General features: G+C 40.9%; 1 protein-coding gene across 11 annotated transcripts in view; it reads left to right on the top strand.

The window, feature by feature from the left end:
• RPS6KA2 (ribosomal protein S6 kinase A2) overlaps positions 1-17995 on the top strand; it is a 287603-nt gene that overhangs the window by 201071 nt on the left and 68537 nt on the right. For all 11 annotated transcript variants that reach the window (XM_069010159.1, XM_069010160.1, XM_069010158.1 and 8 more), the window contains one exon: positions 17671-17751. In XM_069010159.1, the coding sequence (XP_068866260.1) occupies positions 17671-17751 (81 nt within the window). The remainder of the gene's footprint in view (positions 1-17670; positions 17752-17995) is intronic.

Genomic DNA, 17995 nt, shown 5'->3' with positions numbered 1-17995 from the left:
TGCAGAGGCACATGCTGTACACATGAATTTTTGTGAAAATGAAATTAATCTTAAGCTCATGAAGGTTTATTTTAAACATAGAGATATCTGAATAAGCAGCCATAACAGTGTGGATCCTTGAAAGTGAAAAAGCCACTGTTACTTTTTGTTGTAGATGAGAGCATCATACATACATTTCTTTCCTTTCTGCCTCATTTCCCTTTTTGGAAGCTTGTGGGTATCTGATTTTAAAGCAAAAAACTTTCTGAAGAAACTAAATAAGTCTTTCATTCTAATTATTAACTTTAAGAAAACCTTGTTCAAAATGTTTAAGAATGTTATGTGTGGTAGGTGCCAGATATGGAATACATCAGATTGAAGGCTGCATGTATGTGTAACTCTAACTTATCTCTCTTTCAAATGCTTTATATTAAACTACAATACCTTAATAGCTTCCTTTGCAAATATAAATCCTTTTGGGGCATCTAGGTGCTCAAAGATATTTAGGCATTTAAATACCTTCTGGGAGTGACACTTTTGCCTTTCAGAATGCCATTAAATAATACACTTAAAATACAGTCTTAAAATGTTGCTTTCATGTCTTTGTTATGCTCTACTTTTTCTTTAAAATCTGATTTTTAGATAGAAAGTTGAAAGATAATAAATTTTATCTATATGTTTAAAAGCTTACAGTGATATATCAGCAATCTCTACTGCCCACTCTGAATACATTGTAAATGTGGGGGAACCAGAAATAGACCAGGGAGTGTTTATTCTGTGTGTATGTGTGTCTGGTATTCACCAGCAAAGTTGGAACAGAGGGACATGGCAAGCTAATTGTTTTGATTCATTCAGTATTTCTCTTGAGGTGTCTCAGGCTCCATCAGCTTTACTGAATGTGCTTCAGGATTCCATGATCAAGAGTTGTTCAGATTGGTTACGGTGTAAGCCTCATTAAACACCCATGAAATGCCCATAAATCCCCAGCAGGTTGCTGTGCCAGAATCTAAGGGAGCTTGAAAATCAAAGACCCATTCTTCCAGCAGACATGCAATCTGAGAGAAAGTGGCATGAAGCTGTAATTCACTGCCATAATGCTTATGAATTTTATAAATATTACAGTGATGATGTAGCAAGGGTTATGTGATGGATCATGAGGACGCTGTTTGTAGCTGCCCGTCTGGTTGGCAATGGGCTGTGTAAGTCTTGGCACAGGAAGCCATTTGACCCTGAGCATGCAATCTACCTTTTTCTGCTTATGGGGTTTAGAAATGATAATCTGTTTTGTCAAAACCTCTGCAGTGCTTTGCAGCTTATGATCCCCTCAGTTTAAGCCAGCAGGCTTAAGAGTTTGCTGATGTGTGATGGTTATAGGTGCAGTAAGCCATGAGAGCAGCTTTAGTGACTCACTGAGAGCTTGAGTGTTCTCAGGGATCGATGATATTAAATATAACCTAAATTGAACAACTAACTTAGTTGTCACCAGGTGAAGTGTGATTTCTATCTAAACCACGGATAAAATTGTAGTAGCAGTTTCCCTGATTGGACACCAACCAAAATGGCTTCTTCTGTTTTCCTCTGTATGTGACTCAGTTTCCCTGTAATGACTGCGATGTTTAGATATCAGATACAGAAGTCCAGTGGTTTCCCTCTGGTTTGAAGGGAATAAAACTACAACAAAATGAGAAACTGTAGACAATATTATCCTATAAAGCAGGACTCAGAAAGAGTCTTCACCTCAGGTAAAACTAACTCTGTTGTTCCGAGGTTTTCAAGGTATCTTTTTCTATTTTGTTCAGTCCTTGTGTTTGATGAGAGGCCCTGGTACTCATCCAAGTTCACTAATTTTTGGTTTATTATCTTTTCTTAAAGTATTCTGCTATATTTTTTATGTCTTCTTAAGCCTCTTATTACTTGCTTCTGAAAATTTCACCAGGGAAGTCCTGTCCACAGGACAGTCCAGACCCCACAGCAGAGGTACCCTTGCCCTGCAGTTTGGAGGAAAGGTTGTGTGCTCTGCATCCTTGGAGCTGCTGCTTATGCATGGCTTCTTTAGTCTGAGAATTGTAACCCTCCAAATGTCAGGGCTCTGAGCTCAAAAACCCACCCATTGCTGGACCTGGAAGTGCCCTTAAAGATCCAGCGGAGGCATAGACTCACCCCTCTCCACCAATAGCCATACACTAATTTTTCAGTCTTGGAAGGAAATAGCAACTTCTGTGTGCACAAACACTAAAATATTTGATTCCTGTGTATACTTCCCAGTGGTTCTCAAATGTAAAGATCAGCCTAGTCAGTATGTGCTGAACCAGGCAGCAGTGCTCTTGGGTCACCATCTGGACCTGGCCCATTCACATGCACATTTTGTCTGGGGTAGGAGTCAAGAAGTGCTGCGGAACGTGCCAACCTTCCTCACAGTTTAGGAGAAAATTGGATTTAGTAGTGTTCATCTGAGGAAGCAGAGCTTTCTTTCCTCTGTGGGAGTTTTGAAAATGAAACAAAGAAGGTCTTCAACAACCAGTGCTTGGGCTGTGTTTTTACAGTGGCTTTGCAAAGTTACTTGCATCAGACCACCTTTTCCTTCCTCCCCTAAAAAAGTCAGCTTGCCTAGGGCTTGCTTTCTGAAGGAGGAAAGGGTACAGTGTGCAAGAGAGAGCTCACTTACACTGATTCTAATAGGCTGTGGAGAATAAGGTGTTTGTGTATTATAAGGAAAATGAACTGTGCTTAGGCAACTCATTATGTGTCAGTAAATACTACAGAGAGTCCTAGCCTGCATATACAGCAGACTGGACAGGTCAAAAAACAACAAAAAGCATTTCTGGAAGTTTGTTTTTATAGCATTTGCTGAAGTGTTCATTGAGATTGTAGCTTCTGGATTAGAGACTTAATACTTTTTAGTGATTCTGTACAGTGTTTGGGTTCAGATTTTGATGAGAAGGGAAAACTTTTGCCTATAAATATAAACAGAACACGCATCACTTAAAGATTTCATTATCCGTTTTATTCAAACCATGTGGGAGTTTGCATTCTATGAAGTCCTGATTAAATTATAGTGTCTTCACAATGCCACGTGCATTGTGAAGATTCTGTTAGGAGGCAAAAAAATTCCCACTGCTAAGACATTAAAGAAATGAACACTGGATATTAAAAATGCTCTCTATTTTGTAGCAAGGGAACATTTTGGCTCATTTGTTTTTACACAAAAACCTGTTGTTCCTTATGGAGATTTCCTAAGTGCCAAAGAAAATTCAGCTTTCTCTTTGTGAAAATGTTGGCTGTTGAGTTCTGTATAGGGTTCAGAGAGGGGCGGCGAAGTTGGTGAAGGGTCTGGAGCACAAGTCCTATGAGGAGTGGCTGAGGGAGCTGGGGTTGTTTAGCCTGGAGAAAAGGAGGTTCAGGGGTGACCTTATCACTCTCTACAACCCCCTGAAAGGTAGTGAGGGGTTGGCCTCTTCTTCCCAGCAACTTGTGATAGGATGAGAGAACAGTCTTAAGCTGCACTTGGGGAGGTTTAGATTTGACATGAGGAAGAATTTCTTCACAGAGAAACACTGGATGTGGCACTGAGTGCCATGGTCTAGTTGACAAGGTGGTGTTCAGTCACAGATTGGACTCTGTGATCTCAGAGGTCTTTTCCAACCTGATTGATTCTGTGATTCTGTTCAAACTGCTGCTCACGTTGCTGAACAGCAGGCTCTTCCTGTTGTCCAAAGCAGGGCAGAATTAAGTCGTCTTTGCCTAAATATAGGTAAAAAATTCTCTAGCTTTCTTCATGAGCAGTTCAGCAGCAGAAACTGTGGAGGGAGCCCTAGCATCCAACAGCATTGGTGCTTGGGTTTGACGGAGCTTTTGAAGGAACTCTTCCAGTCATCTCCCTTTGCTGTGCCTGGGTTTGCCAAGCACACAGGCAAAGTTCCCTCCTGGTGAAACTCACTCAGGAGCCCACCCAGTGCCCTCCAGCCTCTCGTGGCCATTCAGGTCATGGCCCCAAAGTGCGACAAAAAGTGTGAGGCAACCTCAGGTCCCAGCACCCACCCCACTGTTGTTTGCCATGGATTGGAACCACACTGCTTATTAGTGCACCCACAGGTTTAAGAAAAATTTCAGATATTGCTATGAAGGTATGGAGTGCACCTGTGTTCATGTTTTTCACAAGGTGTACCACAGAACTGTCTTAAATTTTTCCATTTTTTTGCTAGGCTAAAGTGCCCCCGCCCTTGACTTCTAATCCTTGAGCAGTTCCATGGGCTTTAGCAGTATCTGAGTGTTGCATTATTCAGGTTTTCATGTGATGACTCTCTAGAGAGCACAAAGGTGATTCAAATCTGAAGTCAAAGAAAGCGCTGAAAATACCTGCTGAATTCTTTGGCAGAAAATATATGTTCTTTACCTGTGATCAAATTATACAAGCTTGTTCTAAGTGTTTGTTGAGTCGCTCTTCTGTCAGTGAAATACATAAAGAGTGACTTTTTAAAATATAAAAACCTCCAGCAGCTCACGCAGGTTGCATTTGAAATGCCCCCTGGCTATTCCAGGCACTAAAGGAATGGTAGCTGGGTTCTTTTTTTGGGAATGAATAGTTCATCATACTCATGACTGTTCTGATAGTAGAAAGCAATTTTTCAAATCATCTTATAATTTTCAGTCAATTTGCCATCTGCCTCTTTAAAGCTTCAATTGATCCTGTGTACTTGCCATGGTGAATAAGTAGCAATGGAGACACTTGAAACTGCAGCTCCTGTAGGTACCACTATTAAAAGGTTTTCAGACCCAAAATCATTCTTCAAACTATGCATCGAAGACTTGATCAAGAGTTTCACTATGGCTTGCTTTCCCTTGGATTATTCTTTTTATCATATTCATTGCATTGTATATCTAATGACAGATATTTGCAGTAACTCCCAAATTGGTTATGGTTTTACAGAAAAGACCACATTTAATATTTTTTATTGTCAAGTAGCAGATTGCTGTTAATTGCTTTTGCTGTAGATTCAGGAATGGAGAGACTACATGGACAGTTGTTCTGAAGGCACAAATGAAATGTTTATCCTGTTTGAAAATGTGATGGAATTCCATTTTATCCATGGGAAAACTCCTTTTACCAGGAAAGGACTGAGAGGTACAATGGCCTTTGTGAGCCCTCACACCCCTCATCAACACTATCTGGAAAGCAGAGAGAGGAGAAAAAAACACAGTTTAGTTTAATTGGAACAGCTTTATGAAGACTGACATGAAGCTTCAGCTAAAAGAATGAGTCCAAATTGAGACTGTCACTGCTGGTCATGTACAGTGCTCTGCCTGGGCTAAGAACGTGAGAGTGAGGACTAGCTGATCTTCAGGACAGTCACAGAGGCTCAGTCATTCTGCTTTGGAAACCTAGCTCATGTCCTTGCCTGGGTCTGTGCCAGGTAAACCCACTGGTGTGGTACACTGGGAGGGTACCCTGTGCCTTGCACTGCTACTGAGCCATCATCTGGAAGGCACCTGAAGAAGTCCCATGGCCCACCTCTCACATAGGGGGGTACAGTGATGCTTTTGTGTCATTCCTCACAGAGTGAGGAGTGCCTAACTTGTTCTTAGACTGTCTCTATCACTCTGTTGTTACAAAATGCTTCCCAGCATCTGTCCAGTATCTGCCTGGCCACAGCTGATGCTGTTAATTCATCTCTTCTCCATCAACAACCGCTAAGTTTCCTCTTTGCGGTTTTCTTCCACATCTTGAAGTTTGTTAGTTCAGCTTCTGTCTTCTGTAGTCTGAGAATCTTTTATGTTCCCTTCCTTCTTCAGGGTTCATTTTTCCTAGACACTCATTTGTACTAGTTTGAAAACAAACCAGTGGGAGGCACCAAGTCAGAATAACAATTTAATGGGGAAATTAAAGAAAAGGAAGAAAAAAAAAAAGAAGAGAACACTGGTTCAAACTGACAGTCAAGATACAACCTGACTCCCTGTTGTAGGAGTCTGGTATAATGTTGGCTGCAGTCCTCTGAAGCGGTGATCCTGTAGAAAAAGGGGCTGCTCTTCCTCAGGAGGTCCAGTGGTGGCTGTGTAGCTCCTGTCCTCTGGAAATCCAGTGGAAGAGTTGTGTCTGGTGTTCAGCATCTCAGATTATATCCAGGATGGGATGCTTGGTTCCTCCCTCTGGGTGGAGCATCTCACAATGGGGTGATGAGTCATGAGGCCAAGTGTTGATAAGGCTCATTAACAGAAGATAGTCCGGAGGGAGTTATCTCTGAGTCATGTAGCAGGACAATGATGGGCCATTAACAGAAAGATAGTCTAGGGGGAGGAGGCAAGGAAACACTGCCCCACCTGATTTCAACAGCTCATGAGGATGGTAACAGAATACACTGCAACCCAGGACATCATTTTAGAAGATGTAGTTATACACCAGGTAAGTGAGAGGTGACGTTTTCTGCTCTGGCTGCATGTCCTACCTCTCAGGTCCTCTGTGAGTGCTTTGTTATGACAGAGTAGTAGAGCTACCCCTGCTCTACCACAAAGATTCTTGAAAATTCAGGGGGTGTAATTGAACTGATAGAAATGTCTTGCTGCAAAGACAGCAGGGTGGTCATATTGTCGAGATGTTGAACATTTGTTCCTTTGGAAAATCCCATTCACAGAAAGTTCCTCGAACAAGCCAGCCCTTGGGTAGATGGATTTGTAAAATGGTGTGATTCTTGGGATGTCCTGTGCAAGGCCAGGAGTTGGTCTCGATGATCCTGATGGGTCCCTTCCAGCTCATCATATTCTATGAGTCCATGATTCTGTGAGGATTTCTGGAAGGTGGTTGCCTGCAGCTGTCAACCTCCACTCCCCCTCTCCCATGTGTTTAGTTTAAGAATTAAGCACATTATTAGTGGACAGGATGTACCCAGGCCAGTCGGGCTTTAACAGTGACAACAAAACACTGGTTACTGTTTTATCTTCCCTGCTGCCTTTTTTCTTCTGCCTCTCTGGCTGGTGTCTGATAAGCCAAATGGAAATTTTCACGCGAAGATCTACTTTTCTGATTTTTTTTTTCCTCTTAGTCTTGAGGCTTGAAATTTTTTGTGTTTTGTTTGTTTTGCACTGTCTTGAAGGAGCTTTGTAGGCTTTGTGTTTGCTTTGAATGCTTCTAATTTTAAGAAGCCCACTGCCAAAAGAGAGAAGCTGTTGCTGGCGACCCATCGAGTCAGCTGTGCAGCACGTGAATGAACTCTGAAAGTCTTTTAATCCCCCCTGATGTCCAAGAGCTTGCTGTTGGTACCACAAGGCTGCGAATTACAGGAAGAAAAAAATTGGTCTTTTGGCAAATACAGGCTCAGATGCTTTTAGTCTTTATCTCCTTTGAATTACATCATGTAGTCTTTTCTTTCATGAACAGGCTGTGTCTAGCATAGGAGCTGGTACCACAGTTTAAGAATTACAAAACTTTGGCTGTACTCACATTTCTGCTGCCAGCCTGCTGCATGAACACAAACCAGCTACCCTTACTGCTGCTCCTCTGCTCAATCTCCATATCTGTAATGCTAACCTAATTATGCCTGCTCTTCAGCAGTGTCCACTGCCCTTTGGAGGAGTAATACTCAGATATTCATGGAGATGTTATTAACACCCCTCCCCAAGTAACTGCAACCTACTGCAATATGGAATATAATGGCTAAAGATTCCAAATGAAGAAATTATTAGGAAATGTCTCTTCTGTATAATGCATTGATTATTTGAAATAATCAGAACTATAAATCAATACTGCTTTTGAATAAATTTATAACAAATATAAATTTATATTTATATAAAATATAATATAATATATATATTTATATAAATTTATAGTGGAAAACTAAACTGAAAATAAAATAGCTAAATATCCCTGAGATTTTTAACCTCCCTGATGGACTCTGCAAGTCTTTGGCTGTGGTACAAATCCATTATCTATATGACAAGCATTTGTTTGTTCTATTCACTGAATAAGTTGCATCATTTGTAACATCCAGTATAATTGCCATTTAACCAAGTTCAGCTGCCTGCAACTGCAGTGCATTTATAGTTGGTTGGAAACCAAATTCGTAAGCATCCTCTGGGAGTTGCATCCAACTGCTTTTATTGGTTCCCATAACATAGCAGAAAAATCTTATTTCCTTTCAAGCATGAGGACAGATTAACAGTGAGGTCAACGCTGTCACTTGATGCCATTTTAAGTCAGAGTGACAGCAGAGGATAGGGGTCAGTTGTACTGGTGATGGTTTTCCTCACGGCACTGCAGTTGGATTGCTTGTAAACCTTCACCAAATAGCTGGCTAGCAACTGCTGTTCACAGCTGCTCCTGGAGGTGTGCTAGCACTTAGCTGGTTCTCCATAAAAGTTAGATGGCACAATGTGTGAGACTATCATCTGGGATCTGTTGAAACAGAAGCAAAATTATTCTCTGTTTTCACACTCTTCAGGTAGGTCACACATGTCAGTTTCAGCGTCCTCATGGCTGTGGCATTCGCTCCAAGATGGAGGTTTTGATGATGTTTGAAGAGAGACCAGCAGTCAGCATCAATGACAGACTCTCCTTTCCATTTTCTCTACATTTTCTATCTGCATGTGATAGTAATTGAAACACTCAAAAGGTTTCCATGGCACAGTAATTTAACTGACATTTTCTCAGCAGCAGTAGATTATTTTTGTAAATTTGGGCAAAGCCTGAGTTGATCAGACAATCGTACTATGTCCCTGGTCTTTGTTTGGGCTATGACATAGTTGCCTTTGAGTGGGAATTGTCTTCATCAACAGTGTAAACTCAGAATAAACTTTTCTGCTGAAAGGGAGCCTATATTTCCTCTTTTTCTGTTTTGCTTGTCTCCTTCTATTTATATTCCCTTCTTTCCTTTTATTTTGATAAATAAATATTTGTCCTACATTTTGATATCCTTTAAATATTTATCTTCTATATAGGTTTTGTCAATGCTTATTTGTTCCAATTTGGTTTCATTATGGATATAATAAGCTCTGCAATGTAAAATGTCAATGTCATACAGCTAGGTACTATCTTGACCTTTGTATATTATCGTAAGAAAGAAATATTTTCAAGTGTACATTTAGAAGTACTGGTTTGTATTTTTGTTTTTATATGGTATTCCCTGCATTTGGGTCACCTTTACCACCTATTTCTGTCTCTTAAAAAATTTTCCTCATAAAGGGAAAAGAATGGGCCCCCAGCTTGTTCCCCCTCTCGTCTTGTTGAGGAGACCAGCCAGTGGTCAACAGCTCCAGTGAGCCCCTAGGATGAGATTTCTGTGCAGAAGACAGTTTCTTAAGCAACAGATTTTGACCTTGGTACCAAGGAAAAAAGGACACACTTCCTAGACCATCCCACTAAATGCACAGCCTTCATTTAGTTGCCTTTCCAACCTACTGAAATCTGGACACCCTCTTGTCCAGAAACCCCACAGCTGAGTCCTCAGGTGAGATGATGCCCTGCAGATTCCCAAGGGCAGCTTTCTAGGGCAGAGGAAAGCTACCATCCCCTGAGTCAGCAGGCCTGGTGTGTGTGGAGCCAAGGGAAAGGCAATAGGAAAGGCAACACCTCAGTGGAGGTCCAGCAAGAGAGAGGGCCACAAATCATGGGCAGCAATTGCTCCAGGTGTCATTTTGAGGGAAGGCCTGAGCTTAGTGGCGTATGGGAGACAGGGCCAGAACTAATCTTCTCTGCAACTTGAGGAAGCAGGTGATAGCTGTCTGCCCGTCCGTCCAGAACATCTCACCTCTTCCCACCTCTTTCTGCTTGGGACTGCAGAGGGGGCTGTGAGGGAGTAGGGATGCTCAGCTCCCGTGTGGGCAGAGGGGGTGCTCGGTCAGCAGTAGAGCTGTTCAGCCCTGCAGCCGGTGCAAGGAGTGGAAGGAATTTTACATGTGGCTAAGTGTGAGACTGATGGAGCAAAAACAAGGTGCCCAAGATGTAAGACTTGACTATGCTGGATGAGATTTGCCCATGTCATAGGACTCCTTACATGCGTCTTCATTAGAAATATGCAGGAACCCTGCCATGCCGTTATCACAGATGTGTGTTTAATTTGCTATAGAGAGTTTACCATGTGAGAGGTTTTGGGAGAGCTTTTTCACAAGCAGCACAAAGCAAGCAACTTCCAAAGCAAAGTTTTGAGGAAGCCTGACAGTTTGCACAGTGTGTGTGAGGAGTATGATTTGCTAGCAGGCACTGGAAGGACTGTCACAGGGCTGGTGGTCACAGGGCTGGGTGGCCCCAGAGGGGCTGCATTACCCCTGTGCCTTACCCACAGCTTTCACCCATGGGGTAATAGTCTTAGACATCAAAGATTCTTGATAAGGCTATCTGAGACTGCAGAATTAAAAGCACTGTGTGGAAACTAAACTGCTCATGGTTATTCTCCACAGGGTTTTCAAGTTCACTCCCAGTATGAATTTTTGGTTTCTGATATGTTTTTCACTTTGCTGGAATGTTCTGATATAATGCTATGGGCATTAATCCTGCTACAAATGCTGTTTCAGACAGCCGTCCAAACACTTGTGCATAATAATAAAATCTAGATTTTTATTTTTTAAGATGTCCTTCGTTGAGGTGGAGTCACTGCAGCAAAGTAGCACATAGTGAAAACTGCAGTCTCATTCCCCTGCAGTCAGGGCAGGCTGGTTTCTTACTAAATAGCTATTTAACTTTTTCTCTTCAGTTTTGTTTTAAAATGTGTCAGTAAGAAGGTTCCAATCCCAACCCATTACTCTGCTCTGTAGGGGTTTATGTGATTACAGTTTGTCCAACGTAGCCTATATTTCCTCTTTGTCTGTTTCACTTACCTCCTCTATTTATATTAATTTCTTTCCTTTTATTTTGATAAATAAGTCTTCTTTTTCCTTCATGTTTATATCCTTTAAATATTTATCTGCTCTCCTCCTGTCTCCCTGTAGTCATTGCTCAGTACCGTTTATGTTTAGCTTTTGGCAGTTACTCAGTAACATAGGGAAAAAACCCAAGATTTCCTTTTTGGTTAGGTATTCTTTTAGATCTCAAGCAGCTACATATATTTTCAGAACTGTATATAGGGACTGAGATGTAGCTGGTGAGATCCTATTAATGTCAACAGCGGTTTTACTATTGACTGTTTTAGGGCCATGATTTCACCCAGAAATTCTCTGAACTTAGTCATATCTTCCACAACGCTCCCTATACGGTAGTGGAGTCCAGGCTGAAAACCAATTCACAATTATTTGAGGACTGTGTTTCTCTTCTCAAAGGAGAAAACAATAAATCAGCCTTTTGTTGTTGTTGTTGTTGTTGTTGTTTTCCATGTGACCAAGTCTTGCTGATTGCAAAGCTTTAATGAACATCTTGATAACGACAAAAGACTGGGATTTTTCTTATGCTCTGATTTAGGAAATGACCTTGCCTTGACTTCACACCCTGCTTGCTGATGGGACTGGAGGCTTCTTCAGTGACAGACAGCCGTCTCACAGATGCTTTTCACTTTTATGAGGCAAACACATCAGCAGAGCTATATTAAGTCTGTCTGCATCACATGTCAGGTCCTGGGCAAAGCAGAAATTTGCTTTGTCTGAATGTTGACAGTAAACACCACAATTTTACTGAACAATTTAAATTCTGAATTCCTGTCTGTTTTGTGTGCAGGTAGCATGGAGGGCTAGGTTATGCATAACCTGATAAACCTCATCCTATGTGGTTTACTGTCTCAGAAGCTTTATATCTCCTAAATGAAGTGTGTCCTCAGTGTTGGATAAGCCACTATCCCAGCTTCCTCAGTGATGCCTTAAATATAATAGTTATTTGTTTCAGAAACCAAAATGTTTGCAATCCAGTATCTGAAACGCTCATCCAAAAAATGATGTTAGAACAAGTAAGTTTGTACTGGCTCTGTGTTTACCACATCCAAGCAGCCTAATGGAAGGAGTGTTTAGAGTGAGAAGTCAGCATAGTGCAGTTGTGGTCAGGACAGCTTAGGGAGAATGTTAACATTTGCCTCCTGTCCTTTGACCAAACCCATCCAAACCCTCCCATCTGAGAAATGCACCTCTCACTGACCAGCCACTGCCTCACGTTACCCATATCAGAACTAAGCTGGTAAACTCCAATTACGACAATTGCAAAAACATTACCTCGTAACTTTGTATGTTTATCCTAAACCTGGAAGACATAGGGGTTCTCTTTTAAAACTTCCTGGTGGGGTTTTTTATTATTCCATCTTCTGACTTTATGTTACAACTGATAAAGAAAAGGTCGAGTTTCTGATAGAGTGTCTATCCACAGGAACAAGACTGCTGAGGGAAATTTTGCTTGACAAAATATCAGTATTCAGGATTTCAGCAGAATTATTTGGTTTGATTGTGTACATTTGAAAAAATATTTTATAGTTGTACATTATAATTAGTACTAAGAAAGAGGAGATAAAAAAATAAAACCCTTAACAAAGAGTTCTTTGATGCAGCCAAAACAATTTTTCTCAATTTAATTTTGGCAAAACTTGCCGAATTTAAGCTTTTTGTTCCAGTTTAGAGAAAAAAAAACCCACAGCAAAAACATCTTTGAAAATATTCAAAATTACAAGTTTCAAACAGGTCTACAGAAAACATTTACTAGGATAACTTCAGCCTATGATTAAAACTTCCCTGGTGGCAAATAACAGCATCCCAGAACTATATACATTCTACACAGAGAGGAAATACCACGTTTTCTCTCCTTCCAGGAATTCTCACTTAATATTTTATAAAAGATTATTGGTCTCATCCTTAAACATCTGAACTGGACCAGGCAGAAAGTTTCATACCATGCCATTAAACAAAATAGTAGGGGCTCATGTAACAAAAGAGAAGGGACTTGGGTGGACTTTAAATCACTCTCACACAGGGGCACTTCGCCCTGAGTTGGTGTGCCAAGAACTCCTTGGGAAGATCCTGCACCACCCTTACCCCCTTTCACCTCTGTCAGGCTTTGTAAGTGAATTAGTAATTGCTCAAAGATTGTGAAGGAGAGGAAATGCCCCTTTCAGTACAACTGGGTGTTTAGACCTGGTAAACAAAGGGAGCTTTTTTTTTTTTTTTTCCTGCAGAAGGCTGGCATGAGGGAATATCTTTGCATTTTCACCCCTGAGCCAGTGTTCACTCTGCATACTTTTCAAACATAAAAGCTGTATTTTTGCCTTTGATGATATGTTGCAGAAAGTATTTGTGATGAATACCAAAGCACAGACAGCTTTCACACTTCCAGAGTAAAGTGATGCATAAACTTTATTCAGCCCTCCCTGAAAAAGCCCCAAACCAGGTGTGTTTTCAGAGCAAAGAGCAGCAGTGGTCGATTAAACCATGCTGGGCTTCAAGCTTAAAAGGCAAGCAGTGAAACTCATTACCCTGAGAGACTCAGCAGTTCCTGGATGTCTGGATCATCTCCATCTCAAGCAGGACAAGAAAAAAATAACTTCTTCATTGCTTCTGTTGGCTTAGCAACATCTCAATAGCAAAACACAAGGCAGACACTCATTTGATGCTGGAATGCCCCATGGATAGGAAATAGGAATCTTGGTGCTGCCTCTTTGCAGCTGCATGCGAGTTAGCCAGCACTGCAGCAGGGCAGGAGCTGCAAAGGAAAAAGTGTCCCAGGAGATACGAGAGAAGTTTGATGGAAAAAGTTCATCCCTCTTTAGACTGTGTTTTAAGAGTAGGACTGAGGACTATATGTCCTGATCATCTTTCCTTTATTGGTTTCTTGTAGGCTGGAACTAAATTTGAAATACCTATTTTGTGTGGGGAGAAAAGGCCAACTGTCCCATAAATGTTTTAAACAACTTTTCTTTATTGCAAAACTATATGAAACCAGTTTCTTCCTTCAGGTCATCATAATTTCCTGAGCTACTGATGAATAGTGTTTACTGGGACCTCTGAATTCTAAGGCCAGCCCTCTTATTCATTTGTCATTTTGAAATTATGCCTATTCCTAGAGCATAGGTAATTACTGCCTGTCAGTAAGAATTAGTTCTGAAAGTGTTGTTATTGCCTGCAGTAGTAGTAATAATAATAAAAAATAGTTACAACTCTGTTCAACTGAAGCAAATGAAATATAGGAGCATGTTGCACTCAAATTCAAGAAACAAATACTTTATTGATGATTTCACAGGATATCACATGCACTAAGGTAAATAAATTTAAATCAAACATATGCTTTACATAAAAAGAAAAAAGTTCCAGGTGCAACTCTGCAGAGGTGTTGAAGACTTTCAGTTTTGCACAAGTTGTGAACAGATGTATTTCCAGCTGTAGGGTTTGGACTTTTAGAGGAAGTTCCCTTCTAGCAGATGGCAGCTTTCTTTTCTCTTCATCAAGCTGTTTAATGAGTCTGGTTTCAATGAATTTAGTTAGAACTGATTTATGTGATTGTGAGGGGTGTAAATCTGACTTTGCTGGTGACGTACATCACCACAGGATTTGGCTTACTGGATGCCATTTCACATCCTCAGCTCACAGACCTCAGTGGGGAATGGTTTCACCTGGGAGCTATGCATAAGCACATCTGTGGATGTTCAGTTGGTCCAGTTCTGCTTAAAAATACACAAAAATTGAAATTTCACCTCTGCATAAGGACATGAGATTTATGTGATCATCTGGCTGGTCTGTCAGTCAGTACTTCTCTAATGATGGGGTTGAACCCAGCAGCTAATTTCAGCCAAAAATCTAAAACACAGTTAATCTCCTGCAATGTCTGTGGATTTTTTCAGTCAAGAAGAGAGATACAAATTGATGTCCCAGTGAGGAAAACAGCAGGAGGTCACAGCTGCCAGAGGCTCCATCGTGTAGGGAGGAGGTGACTGTGCAGCACCCTCAGCTCACCAGGCTGTTCCCTACTGGGCAAGGGTATGAGGAAAACATGAGAAGAGCTCAGATTACTGCTCTGAGGATTTATTTTCAGCTGAGTTCTTATGTCCTAGAACCCATGTTTGCTCCTGACAAGTCCCATATGATTTTTTTTTTTTAAATAACATCAGACTTCAGCACTCTGTTCTTTAATTCTCTTTGTTAGAAAATTGAGCAGAGGTAGTTCAGAGGGATATTGCAAGATTTAATTAACTTTTACAAACAGAGAGAATAATGAATAGGTGATAAAGACTATAAATGGAAGTTCAATACTAAAGTGTAGTATTGATTTAGAGACATCTGTCATTTCAAATCTCAACATCGGAGCATCAAGGCTACTTTAAAATACAAACAAGCAAAGGGAAGTCTTTGATTTCTTTAAAGCCAGATGTGTTGTTTCATGTAAAAAGGAAAAAAAAGGGAGGGGGGAGGGTTGGAGGTAAAATGACCTGCTTCAGACCCTGGACTCCTAAAACCCAGTCTACATTCTTACTGATTTTTCAAAGTGCCTTTCTACAAAGAAGGGCCTCCTGCTCTGTAGGTCTGGTTTTTTATCTTTGCTGCAGCAGCGTAGGGCTGAGTGGTAAAACTCTGGTACAATGGCTCTTTCCCCATCTCTAAAAGGTTCCATATTTCCAGCCACAGAGGATCTTTCTTTCCGAAGAATAGCCTTCACAACATTATATGCATTTCAGAAGAAGAGCACATGAAGTCCCCATGTGACATTACTGGCATACGTCTACATTCAGTGTGTCAACAGGACACTTTTCTGTTTTTTCTTTGTGTTGTAATAGTGCTCTGCTGATGAAGGTGCAACATGAAAGGCTTCTCTTTAGAGGATTTGAGTTTAGCACTGTGTGGAGCAAAACTACAGTAATGCAAATAGTACTTCCAAGCAGAACCATTGAAGCGAGACTATGATCACTTTTAGATAGCCTGCATTTCTCCATATCTCAGGTAATTAGGCACCCCACAAGTACTTTGCCAGTGGGGTCCTGGGCTGGCCCAGGCCGTATGAGGACAGCAGGGCCCAGACAGGGACAATCTGAGGTGCTGCTGAGCCTCCAGCTTCACGAGCCTGATTTCTGCTCCCAAAAAGGTTTTCAAAAAGGAAGTGTAGCCCCATAGTGCAGGTTATGAGTGGTTACAGGGCCATGACTGGAGAATGAGATGTGTTCTGTGTTGATAGCACCTTATCTATAATTTTGGTGTGCCTCCTGTGTGCATGTGGGATGAAGGGTGACTTGGCACCCTGGCAGGTCCACACCCAGGAACCACCACAGCAGCAAGCAGGGCACAAGGCACGGGGCTTTGGCAAAGCACTGGGCTGCACAGCTGGGCCTTTCCTTGTTGAGAGGTTAAAATGATGGGTGGAGGAGGGTGTGCTGTTGTTCTGACAGCCTCTTCTCACACCTGTGCAGTGCAAATGCAAGTAGGCACTTTCTTAGGCTGCCTAACCAAGCTTAATGGGAAATGTCCCATGTAGAGTGCCCATCAATGCCCACATATCCAACAGGAATTCCCACCTGGGATCATCACTGATGGACAGCACACAAAATGGTCTGTCTTCACAGAGGTTAAGCATTTTGTGAGTGTATGATGTGTGATTTTTGGTTGTGGGATGAGATTACAACTCCACAATTCCCTTTGTTTTGAATTTATCTACAAGGTAGCTTAGGTTGAACGAGCTAATAAAGCTTACGTCAGTACTGACCTAAGTAAAGCATCAAAATAGCAAGAAATCCAAGTATGTCACCAGTGCTGTTTAAGGTTTTCAGATCAGCTGGTTTGGACCTATTTCTGTACATCAATTATTGAAGTACAGCAATAGACGGAGGTTTTGTTATGATATGTTCCTTCCTTGTGTGCTGAGAGTACTCAGCTTCTGAGCAGCTCCACAACACATGCCTGCAATGACAGAATCTGACTGAGATCTCAGGCTTTGCTACCTAAAATAGTTTCATAGTATCTCTTGTAGATGCTTTTGTCAGAAAAGTGTATTGGCATTGTGAAAAGACAGAAGAAAATGTCAATACTTTTAATAAAATAGTAATTGAAAAATGGATCTTTAGGATCAAGATTTGATTACATGGGGACTTGAATCCTCAGTGTCTGAATATTCTCCTGAATGGCTTTGGTATGTAATCTTCAGCACTAATTTTGTTTAGCTTGAACTCAGCTTACCTCTGAAGTTATGATTTCCCTTACTCTCTATTCATCTCAACCAAAAAAAGTATTTTTCTCACTGCTGTCACACAATAAACTTATCTCTACACACAAAAAGAATCAGGTACTATTTTTATTTGGAATTTTTATTTATTACTGATTGCTTGGGTGGCTTATTGGAAGTTTTGAATATTTTATATATAGATCACTTCCAGAAAGTGCTATTCAGGGATACATCATAGATGCTGTTAGCATCAGCAAAGTACAATAAATTAATTTGCGTGACATTAGTCTGACTTGCTCTGGGACTGGTACATTCTGTTTCATCTTAAATGAAGTAAAGTTATTAATTTTGTGTAGTTTTCATTTTCACATTAGCATTCTCTTCTGTGAAGTGTAATTGCCTTCCTGTTGCTTGTAATACTGTAGTCATTTTAGTTAGGGCAGCTCACCATAGAGAGAGGCTCAGGGCCTTCCTGGAGAATTTACTACACAGACCAGACAGTCAGAAACAGAGGACACAAGTGGTCTGATTTCCTTAAGGTCATATAAGCCGTTAGCAGAGCGAGAATCAGGATCCAGTTTGCCAAACCTTATTCCAGTACTGTATTCAGCGACCATGCTGCCTCTTAATATGTCACTGTTCTTATTGTTCTTTCTTTATAGTTCGGGATCGGGTACGATCTAAAATGGAGAGAGATATTTTGGCAGAAGTCAACCATCCCTTCATAGTCAAGCTTCATTATGGTAACTATAATAAAATATAATTTGTACTTTTTCTTAAATTGGTTGGGGAATTGTGACTAGATGTGTTAAACTTTTGTACAGATACCCTCTGCCTACTTATTACTCTGTTTCTAACAAAGTCATAGAGGCAACCTGTGTGAAATTCTTCATTTATGCTAAAGGAGAAATTCAGTATTTGTAAGTTTTATCCATTCCTCCATCAAAATAAATTTGTCATAAAGTCTGATGTTGTAGGTAGTGCTGG

Source organism: Aphelocoma coerulescens, chromosome 3 (genome assembly GCF_041296385.1).
Source record: "Aphelocoma coerulescens isolate FSJ_1873_10779 chromosome 3, UR_Acoe_1.0, whole genome shotgun sequence".
NCBI lineage: Eukaryota > Metazoa > Chordata > Aves > Passeriformes > Corvidae > Aphelocoma > Aphelocoma coerulescens.
This window is presented reverse-complemented; position numbering and strand designations above follow the sequence as displayed.